Source organism: Anopheles marshallii, chromosome 3, assembly GCF_943734725.1.
Source record: "Anopheles marshallii chromosome 3, idAnoMarsDA_429_01, whole genome shotgun sequence".
NCBI lineage: Eukaryota > Metazoa > Arthropoda > Insecta > Diptera > Culicidae > Anopheles > Anopheles marshallii.
In genome coordinates this window covers 771,377-782,146 of record NC_071327.1, presented here as the reverse complement: position 1 = coordinate 782,146, position 10,770 = coordinate 771,377, and the positions used below count along the sequence as shown (strand labels likewise).

At 45.1% G+C, this 10,770-nt stretch overlaps 2 protein-coding genes across 2 annotated transcripts; both read right to left on the bottom strand.

The window, feature by feature from the left end:
* Positions 1-5,728: 5,728 nt before the first annotated feature.
* Positions 5,729-8,779, bottom strand: LOC128715604 (hepatocyte growth factor-regulated tyrosine kinase substrate). The gene is made up of 4 exons (XM_053810513.1): positions 8,746-8,779; positions 8,576-8,660; positions 8,239-8,503; positions 5,729-7,624 (listed from the first exon to the last, which is right to left on the bottom strand). Exons 1-4 carry the CDS (start codon positions 8,777-8,779, stop codon positions 5,729-5,731), a joined length of 2,280 nt encoding a protein of 759 aa, XP_053666488.1.
* Positions 8,780-9,442: 663 nt separating this feature from the next.
* Positions 9,443-10,436, bottom strand: LOC128715607 (tetraspanin-7-like). Its single transcript, XM_053810516.1, has 4 exons — positions 10,368-10,436; positions 10,085-10,273; positions 9,846-10,016; positions 9,443-9,775 (listed from the first exon to the last, which is right to left on the bottom strand). Exons 1-4 carry the CDS (start codon positions 10,434-10,436, stop codon positions 9,443-9,445), a joined length of 762 nt encoding a protein of 253 aa, XP_053666491.1.
* Between the last annotated feature and the right edge of the window lie 334 nt (positions 10,437-10,770).

Below are 10,770 nucleotides of genomic sequence, written 5' to 3'. Positions count from 1 at the left end.
ATCTTTTTATGAATATTTCTTCATTTCCACTCTCCAACTGTAACGAAGACACATCATTTGCTTATATCTCGAAAATAAGTTGAGTATTTTAAATATGTTATCTTGTCGGTAAATAGGAGTTTCACGTATTAGAATGATACTTTACAACGTACTTCAGAACAATTAACACCTCATTAATTTCTGTATGGCTGGCTTTTCACCGTACTGTCAACAATTAACACCTAACGAAACAAAAAATGTAAGAATGGTATATGAACATTGAAAATAACTACGCAGAAATGCCGTAGTGCTGATTCACAGATCAATACTAAAAGGTGTATGATTCATGCAAGACCCAAAACATGCAATCAACGAAGAGACATCAGATCTTTGCGAGAAACAGGGGTTGTTGAACAACGTGATCCTCAAAGTATGTTCTTTTCATGTCTGGAATAACAGGCAACGTACTGAACAGGGAACAACTCGATGTGAAGTGAAGAAGAAGTGTATTGCTCATTGTTCAGATGTTGTTTTACTCTTTACCAGGAAGACTGGATCACGCATTAAAACCAATCCAGCAAACGCGCAGGAGAACCTGACCATGACCATGAACGACCCTGGACTTGAATATTCGCGCGCTACAGGAACGATACGTCCCAGGCTGACTTTCACTTCTGTCCACCGTGGAAGTACAGCAAGCTGAAGAGAACGAGAAAAAGGGCTAACCTGTGATACGTCAAACAAAGAGCTAGCGACCTGCAAACACGATCCAGACGACAATCGGTTCTAAGTCAGCGACACACGCATATACCATGAGACAATTACAGTGCTTTAATCGAGCTTTTCCGAGAACCATGTGACGTACGTGTACGGTATGCCCTCCCTTCCAGGGTACACTGAGCTTCCGCCTGTTCGTGCAAAGGCATGCAATCAAAGCGAGTTTTTCGCAGTTGTCAGCTCGCACGCAATTGGAAACTGTGCGCAATCATCAAATTACCTGCCGATCGCTAATGGTTCCCTGATCTAATGCAACCCATTGCGATCGCACCGTCCTGCACTTTGCACGGTACGCATGACAAGAACAAACCAACCTTTAACCCAAAAAACCTTACGACGAAGCCGGATAATGGGAACTACAAACTTCGCCAAACCGAACGGGGAAGAAGGGTGTGCGACTAAGTTATGATAAATTATGCACGAAAATCTGCTACTTGCCGGTTCGCTCCAACACCTACAGATTTGAGGTGTTTAATTAATGGCCTTGCAATTAGCGAACAGCTTGGCTGTAGTTCTTTGGCGCCGTTGGCAATATAACGGCTCTACAACGTGATTGACAAATTTGGCACGTTCTTTTACACTTACATCCTCGAAAGTGCGCCACTGCCGACCGTTGATGGACGAAAAAAGCGCACCAAGCGGACGTCTGGAACACGTGCTTTTGTGTTTTTCTTTTCAAGAGACTCCTACCGATCTAGTGTACGTTATAATGAACATCCGCCGGCTAATGATAATGACTTACGCACCCAAACAGATCGGCCGTCCTGGACGAGAGGAAAAGACGCGAATCGCCCGTCCCGTCCACGTGTCCCATTATGATGGGCTCCACCTTAACGCACGTTGCTCGTTTATCAATGTTGTTCAAGCTATCGATTCAAAGCAGAGGTGGCCGAGTGCCGAGGTGGCCGAGCCTAGTGGAAGGACAAGGGGAAATGAATGAACATGTTTTTATATGTGTAAAGTTTCTTCTGCTCCTGCTCTATACCCGCTCTAATCAAAGAGGGCAAAACGACAAGACGCATTAAAATAACAATGACCTTCCGCTACCGATCGCCCAGCTGATCGGGCGCCGAGAATGTCGCCTTAGATCAAGTTCCATGACATTTATTATTAGCCACAGCAGAAGGGCGCGTGTACACGCACGGCTACTAAACACCGGCGATTGATTTGGTGTGAATAAACGGGTTGCGACATGGTAATAAATCCTTCAAAAGGGTGGATAATTGCATCAATATAGGGCGAAGGTGCAAGGATGGGAGGGAAAATTACAAAACATCAAAGTATTTAGTCTAATAACACAGGATAAGGCAGGGAGATACATTGTGTGAGGGTTCATTTCAGCAGTTTTTTCACGCAGAAGTCACTAACAACGCTATTCAACTTCGTACAACACATTAATGATTGTAATCGTCTTGATCGATTGCAATCATTCAAGAAGATCTTTATAAAGCATAACCAAACAAGATATTACAGCAAGAATACTAAAGATATTAACTCATATATTAAGAAATCTCACTATCATCAAATGAATGACCTGTCTCCGGTAATCTAACCAACATAATGACATCCTAGTCCCTGGAATCTTTTTAAGGCATCCGCATGATCATATTGGCACACGATTATAACATCTGACAACTAAGTGTACTAAGATTACTCAACAATATACTAAACTCTGCTAGTTGTGTTAGTTAGTTAGTTGTGCTAGTTGGTATCAAATGTTTACGGATTTTATGGAACTATGAACAATAATCTCGGGACCTAAGCATACATAATCTCCTCATCCGCCTCATGAGATGCTGTTGAAGATGCTGTTTTCTTGTTATTATAAGGTCGATCTGCAATCCACTTTCAAACTCCACATGGTGTGCGCCAAGCGACTTCACAGTGAGTTAAAAACAGCATGAATCTACAACGGTCAACTGTTACTACTATCGTATTGCATTGAATGAATGTTAAAATTTATCATGACATAGCGCGACTACCGTGCCGCCGTACCACTACAAAACTACTAACCTCCACCGATCGGTAAGCGCAACGATTCAATTAGGAAGCGATCGCCGAATACGATCACGTGCATGGTGTGAGGGGTCCCAAAACCTCAAACCATTGCCCAACGCGCACACAAACAGAACCGGCGACCAGCACACAGCAACCTACTTTTCTAATGGCGACCTGCAGAAGGGAAAAATGTCGACGAAAAACTACTTTCCATTTTCATCCCTTAGCAGAGGGATGCAGACACGGTTACCATCTTGCACAACGAACACTAACATACACTGTGGTGGCCCGGGGGACTGAGACGATGATGCGTTCCGTTTTACAAACGACATGGTGACACTGTTCAACTCCCGCTCGTACATACATTACACGCTACACCTTCGAGACTACCGACTCCGGGAGCCTGCGTGGAACCTCCGAAACCTCGCAATCGGCCTTGTCCATAAGCGCTCATGTGCTGTGCCATGCGCAGGGGAGTTACGATTGTAAAAAGCTGCTATAAACCATCTGGTCGCACCCGGGCATGCCGACATGGCTGGGCAGTGATCGGTGTTCGCAGGTGCGCCATCCAGCAGTACGCCATCCGCCAGTACGGGGGGAACAGGAAAAACCGCATTCGCGCTCGGGTTTCCATTTACTTTTCTACAGTTTAGGACATCTTGCTTGCGCGGGTAGTAACTCACTTCCACGTTCTAGCATTCCGTAAGAGTTCATTGCGCGCCAACGGCGACATGGTTTCGGGCATGGGCGCGCGATTGGCAGGCGCGAAATGCCAAACGCTGAATGCCCGTTGGACGTTCCGACTGGTGCCAATCCTAACACGACCGGTAGACCACCGCGCACAGAGAGGGAAGCTCATGTCGTCTACATCCCACTGCGGTTAGGCTATTGCCCAATTTTACGTTCCTTGTACGGTGTCTTTGCTGCACAGGGAACCACTATTTATCGGGTTACAACTATTGCAATTGATTTACGGCGTGCTTGCGTGCGCTGGTGCACAACTCCGAACGAAGCGGGCAATATTTCTGAATGGCTTTAACCTTATCAGCGGGCGACGGTATGTTGATCTGTCCGTGGAAAAAGACTTTACAGCGTATGACGAAACTTAATTTTAGTTCCCGCAATGATGGATCACAGAAGTTTTTTGTCTAATGAATTATGTTTACTTCTTCAAATATTCACAAAAACTACGATCATTCAAAGGAAGAAATGAGAAACCTTAGACATGTTTCCAACACTTGTCATATTAAACTATCTACAAGCTGTGGAGAAGATGCTTAATTACGGAGAATACTGTATGGGTACACATTCCAATCACGATCACGTGTCGTTGTGATGGTCACGTCAGTGACTTAATGCTATCAATTTGGGTGTCCTTCGCCATATGAGCTACCTTGTGTGGAAATAGGTCAATGGTGGATCAGCTGATGCAAAATAAATCATCCTCATCTCGAAAAAGACGTTCGACTCACGGAAACTGCGTTGTATGACATGGAGACCTTCCAATGTACCTCCTCCTATTGCAAATAGTCTTACTCTCCGATGTATCTTATTTTAGAAGCGATTCCAACTGTGTTGACGTTGTGCATATTTTACGCATGCCGTATCTTACAACTAATGATAACGAAAGGACATTAAGCTTCAGACTAATCCAATCGATTTCTGCCTACTTCATGATTGACATTGACCAAAGGACGTGATGGAGGCAAAAGATATTTCTTAGCTCTATCCCGATCATTCAGCACAACAGCATATTGACGGGAGTTGTTCACAGTTTGTCCAGTTTCTTCGTTCCTTTATTCCGCTAATGTAAGTTGCTTCCCAACCCGATATTTCGCACCTGCTGTCAATGGCCTAAGACGCAGACTCAAGGATGTTCGTGCCGTTCCGGTATCGACAAAGACACACCGTTCACCAAGCAATCTTGGAAAGGTTGACGTAGTCGATCGACCACATCACCACTTCACCATCATCATTGTAAGAGAATCTTAATGTAACCGTGTCCGCGTGAAAGCTATAGACTTCGTGATGCAAATGACTGATAACTCACGCGGCCTGCACCGACACCGGCTGGCTTTAGGAGTGATCGGTCAAGATAAGGGATTTTGAAAACAAATACAAGAAATATGAAACAATGCTAGATTGAACAAGCGCTCAACTTACATCACGATCTCGCGCTCGTCGGGTGCAACTGCGGAGGCGGATTTGTTTTGTTCACCGTAAAACCACCAACACCAAGATACCAAACTTGCTTCCGCGATCACGAGGAATGGCATCGTTAGCGCAAGCAAGAAAATGAAAGTAACTCTAAGTACGGCACAGTATATAATTGTGCGTGCTTATCCGTGACTTTTTAAGCTCGCAATAATCTGTCGAGAAGATGGTTAGCAAATCTTAGTAGTTTTGTGTTAATTTCGTACTTTCGTACATACTGGTTGGTACTATTTTACTCATGATTAACGTAAAATTCGATAAACTCTACGCAAATGTCTGACTTTGAGTAGAAATCATTTTTCTTTTTCACATTCATCATCATTTTCGATAGGGTTCTCTCTCATGCAAACAAGTAAAATGAAGTCGTCCTAAGCGAGGAACCCTTTTTTTGTTCGCCATGCACAGAACGTTCGAATCATTCAGAAATATTACGTGAAATATTATACGTCTCTGGAAAGATTTGCTGGGTGACGAACCTTCATATGAAGTATAACAAGAGTTTCTTACAGTTTTGAATACATGTTTCAATTCAACGTTGGTCAAGAGTAGTTAAAAATTGAAAAGTTAGAAAACGGTCTCCAATATCAACCTTTCGTAATAAGATTTATTAGCAGTATATCAAGTGGCGGTACATATATTTTTTTTGATAATAAAGAAGGGTCTACATGAAGAGTAAGAAATGGAAAACGGCTATAAAGACAGCTACCTAGCGTTAAATACCGGACATAGGGCAGATTCGTCTAGCCTATTGGCCCTTCCTTTAATCAAAACTAATTAATTCCGCTGTAGCTGGTTCGGACAATGGGACTGGTTGTGCTTGTGAAGGAGGTGGTGCAACGGCAGCAGCAGGTGCTGCCTCAGGCACAGAAACCATTGGAGCGGGTGGAATCTGGACTACGGGGGGCATTGCGACGGGTGGCGGAACCTGTCCCTGTTGTTGCTGAAGATCGTTCTGCGGTTGCATTGGGTTCCCACCCATTAAACCCGACTGTTGGGATGGTAGTTGCTGTTGTTGTTGGGGTTGTTGCTGCTGGGATGGTTGAGGTTGAGGTTGTTGCGGAGGGCCCATCATCGGCGCTCCCGACATATGACCTCCGCCGGGCATATTCATAGTACCAGGCGGTGGTACCTGTCCAGGCATCACATTCATCCCTGGGGGAATAATCCCAGCTCCACCGGGTGGTGGTGGCTGCATCGGCCCCTGCTGCATTGGAACCTGTCCATCAGCTCCCGGTGCACTGGCACCTGGCATTCCATACTGCCCGGTGTGCTGAGGCGAAAACATTTGTTGCGGTGGCTGCTGTTGTTGTTGCTGCTGATAGTGTGGAAGAGTACCGTTCGTTGGGGGCATTGGACCGTACGGTCCATACCCTGGACCCGGATATCCACCGGGAACACCACCAACGTGCACGGGAGATCCTTGAGGTCCCTGACCCGGTGCCGGACCAGGGGCCATGAACGGAAATGCCGTTCCCATGCGGTACTGAGCCTTTTGTTGTTCCTGCCGCATCTGCATTTCGCGCTCCTGTTCCTGAATGCGCTGCAGAGCCACCTGCCGCTGGTACTGCAGATATTCCTGCTTCTTCTTGCGCATGATCTCCAGCTTCTGGGCCATCTGCAATTGTCGCTGACGTTCCTGTTCTTCGGCAATGCGTTGCAGCTTCTCTTGATGCTCCTGACGCAGCACATCCAACGCAGCGCGCGAATCTTTTATTTGCGTAAGCTTGTCCTGCAGCTGCTCGTACCACATACGCTTATCGTCCATGTCCTTAATGAACGTGAGCAAACGGGCGTGCAGTGAGGTCAGATTCATGAACAGCGTTTGCACAGAACTGTCGCACGAAATGCTTCGACCACGGCTGGAGTTTGACTTCATGCGATTCACAAAGATTTCCACCTGTGTTTTCATCATGTTAGAAAACTCATCAATCTCTGCGTCTTCCGGTGCGCTCTTTGTCAGGAGGCTTGGCTGCATCGATGGCATCGGGCTCGGCATCGGGCTTGGCGCTGATGGAGAAGCCGGTGAATCCATTACCTGCCGTTGCTCCCAAAAATTACGATTCAGATACCGAGCTAACTCCGGATCTGCTGGCGGTTCCTCAACAGGCGATGGGCTTCGTTTAACCTGTGCTTGGGGAGTTTGCGGTTCCGGTGATTCCGGTGCCTTGTGAAACGTAGTCACACGTCGCGTCTGAGTCTGTTGCTTCGTTTCGGCCTCCGATTGACTCAATGCCAGGGCTAACTGCAACTCCTCCTCTTCCCGTAGCTCCTCGTCCGTCTTGCGTGCCGGACCCTGTGCCTGCTGGGCCAGCGAGCTGGTCAGATATTCCGCCGGCAGGTCTTCTTCCTCGGTAGGTTTCTTCGTCAGCGTTGCTGTCGGACGCTGAAGTTGCGCGTAACACCCATCACACACGCGCACCTCCTTCTCAATGCCGAACTTTGGCAGCGTGCTGTTCTTCGACGAGCATTGAGCGCAAAAGACTTGACCACAGTTTCGACAGTGGTGTTTGCGTACGGTGAACGTAAACTGCGAACGGCATCGATGGCAAACGTCTCCGTCCACCCAATCGGGAGCAATGTCCGAAGAAAACATGGCATCCGCTTCCTTCAGTTCCGGAAACTTATGGCCTTCCGTTTTCAAAATGTTCATCGTATCCTATTTGGAGTAGAGTGAAAATGCAAAGAAAAATAGTTAGAAGGTTAGGAACATCAAACGGAACCATGTAATAAATATTCGCATCTTGTGACGTCAACTCGATAGTGTTTATACGTTGAGACAACGAAAAAACGTCGATAAATGTAAAATTGCTTATTTCACTGAAGTACGAATAATGAATTTGAATATTTCTTTAATTAGTTTCGTTTCTTATAAACTATAACAAATAATTCTATCGCGGATTTTTCGTCACTGCACTTTACGGTTTTCACACCCTTTGTTCCAAAGATTCACCTACTAAAAATCGATCGGAAATTTTAGAACCGTTTGCTAACCATCCAAATTGGAGCATAGAAAACTGTTCAACAATTAAACAAGTTCAATATTTTTTCTTGAAACAAATTATTTTCATATAAACCGTACCGCCATTGTCAATCCCAACTTGCACTCGGTGACTCAACTTGCACTCGTACACTAATCCAATTACACTGAGCACCAACACAAGACCGCTGTGAAAAGCAAACAGCAGACGAATGCGTGTTCCGTTCGCCTTCGACGGTGGCAAATGACTGTCAACTCGGGTATGATGCGCACACAGAACAGGGAACCCTTACCTTTATCGAGCGATACTTTATGGTCGATCGGAACGCGTACGCCCAAGCCTGTATAAGTTCGAGCATCTTCGCCCGTACTTCCTCGTGCTTTGTAGTGTTGACCAAATTCTGGAACAACTCGCAGTTTGTCTTGTTCGCTATCTCGTCGTGCACCGGCGTACCGCAGTTCTTGACGATGCTTTCCAGCGTCAAAAGTGCGTACATGGCCGTGATCGGGTTTGGCGATTGCATCTTCTTTTTCAGTGCCTGGACAGCATACTTTGCGCTAAAAATAGAGACTGGAATCAGGGGTCGGCCAGATATGGAGTTGTTATGACTCGGAGGCGCCTTTACTCACTTCACGTCGCCCTGCCGGATTGTATCACAAATGACCAGTATCGCCTGCCAGTCGGGCTCAAGGTTAAGATTGCTGGTGGCATTTTCTAATTTTGTGGAAAGAAGAATCCAAAATAAATTGGTTTCGCCCCCTTATGCTGTCTAATGGGTTGTTGGGAACCATTTACTTACCCAGACTTTTATCGAATAGAGATGTACGAAACATTCTGCGATTTCGATACGATTACGGTTAACGATGAATCGGGACCTATGAATTTGATTCTACTTGGGGTAATGCAGACTCCAGGAAATGGCTTGAAACACAGATGATTTAGCTCTCTTTTCAGGCCAGCGGGATGACGTATTTACGAACAAACAGAAATTATTTCTTTTTTCTATTTTGATAAGCCTCTAGTGTGCTGACAGCAAGCAGTGCAGATGTGTGAGTGAGATCGCTTTCCGCTAGTGTCAAGTAGACAGCTGGCATGTGCTGGATGACGTTTCTCATTCAAATTACCCGGTTTATTTAATTTGTTTTACCAAAAACTTTTGGACTTTTCATTTTTTGGACATTGGAAGAAGTAACAATGATTTCAGTATGCTGATTGAACTCAAATGTTGCAAATTGAGGATCCTAAGGGAAAACAGCGATAGTTCAGCACAACTCACTAACACATCATTTGATCGTTTTTGATCATTTTTAATGCCAAGATACCAGTTTGATTATAGTTAATATTGTTGATATTACTCATGCCTTCATTCTCTGCATTAGTGTGATTCTTTTTGCTCTTTATTCATTGTATATTTTGGTTGATTTCCTGCTCTCCGTTACTCTGATATATACATTACCATGTCGCTTAACACCTCAGCCATTCCTACAGTTCGTTATTTAATATTTTGGCTTCTCCGTCAGAATAGGCTCGGGAGCAGTTACTACGTTCGTGCTTATGCCGGCTTCACGAAGTCGTCGCTTATACAACGACAAACGGGCTCCCATGATAATGGCGGTAATGATACAGACGACCTGGAACACGACAATAATCGTAGTTCCCGTTGCAATCATATGGATGCGTGAGCCTATAAAGTCGGACATTGGTGCATGGCATCCGCGATCGTATGGCATACATCCGTCCTCAAAACGACGGCAGCAGGAGTTGGGTAGCTCTCGGTCCGGATGGAAATTGGTCCAATCGACATAAGATTGAATACCACAACAGTTCATCTAGTGGTGGGAAAGATAACATAAAATTAGTGCGATCACACGTTCGGAGTTTGATCGCATCACTACGAACCGAAGTTTGCATATGGTTGAAACTGGCACGCATGAAACGATCGATATGGAACTGTTGTATCACGATGTTCATCCGTCGGGTAAGCATGCTGTCCACACGGTTATGCATCGAGAAGGCGGCCGATGCGAGAATGATTTCGAGGATAACGACCAATCCGAACATCCCTGCATACTGTAGGCAACATTCAATCTTGTTCCATTATTAAGCACACAAATCGAACTCAACCTGAGCATACTGACCAAAAGTATCATTATCACATTTTCGAAAATAATAGCCGCAAAGCCGAAAATTGATAGACACACAAGCACGATACCGACCGCTATCAGGAAGTGAGTCGCACGCACAAAGTCGTTGTCAATGAACACGGTATAGGTCGCGAAAAGTCGATGTAGAACCGCACCAACTACGATTTGAATTATTTCAATCACCTTTATGGGAAACGAAAGAGAACGACGCATATTAAGAAAGCTAACGGGTTTTATCTGCAACAAAAAACATTACTAGAATGTAGTAGAAACTTACAACACACATAAACGTTAGCATCAAGATTAGATACTTGATCATGTTGAGCGCCTTGCGAGAGGTATGCATTTTAAAGCATTAACGTCGGTCCGTTCTACCGCAGACTAATGCCTACAAATAGAATAAGAAAGAGCGTACGTTGTTAACCTTTCGTGTTATATTTTTCCGCAACTTCTAGATACAAACACAAGTACTATAACCTTTTGTCGATGCGCCACACTTGGGCTATGTCGGTTCACATTTAAATGAACCAGCGCAAATGGCAATGGCAAAGATATGGTATAGATAATCGCAAGTTACAGCAAAGCGTTTGCAAGAAGGTTCCGTATCATGCGCTTTATCTGTACGTCGTCCTGCCGATATCTTAATCACCTGTGCTTTAATCCCGTCAGATTTCGATCAG

Bases quoted from the DNA above. Each gene is read 5' to 3' on its own strand.
- LOC128715604 (XM_053810513.1), bottom strand. From the start codon at position 8,779: ATGTTTCGTACATCTCTATTCGATAAAAGTCTGG. The intron at 8,661-8,745 runs GTAAGTAAATGG...CCACAAAATTAG, and splicing joins TCTATTCGATAAAAGTCTGG to AAAATGCCACCAGCAATCTT. The intron at 8,504-8,575 runs GTGAGTAAAGGC...CTCTATTTTTAG, and splicing joins ATCCGGCAGGGCGACGTGAA to CGCAAAGTATGCTGTCCAGG.
- LOC128715607 (XM_053810516.1), bottom strand. From the start codon at position 10,436: ATGCATACCTCTCGCAAGGCGCTCAACATGATCAAGTATCTAATCTTG. The intron at 10,017-10,084 runs GTCAGTATGCTC...TGTTGCCTACAG, and splicing joins ATGTGATAATGATACTTTTG to TATGCAGGGATGTTCGGATT. The intron at 9,776-9,845 runs GTTCGTAGTGAT...TCCCACCACTAG, and splicing joins TCAACCATATGCAAACTTCG to ATGAACTGTTGTGGTATTCA.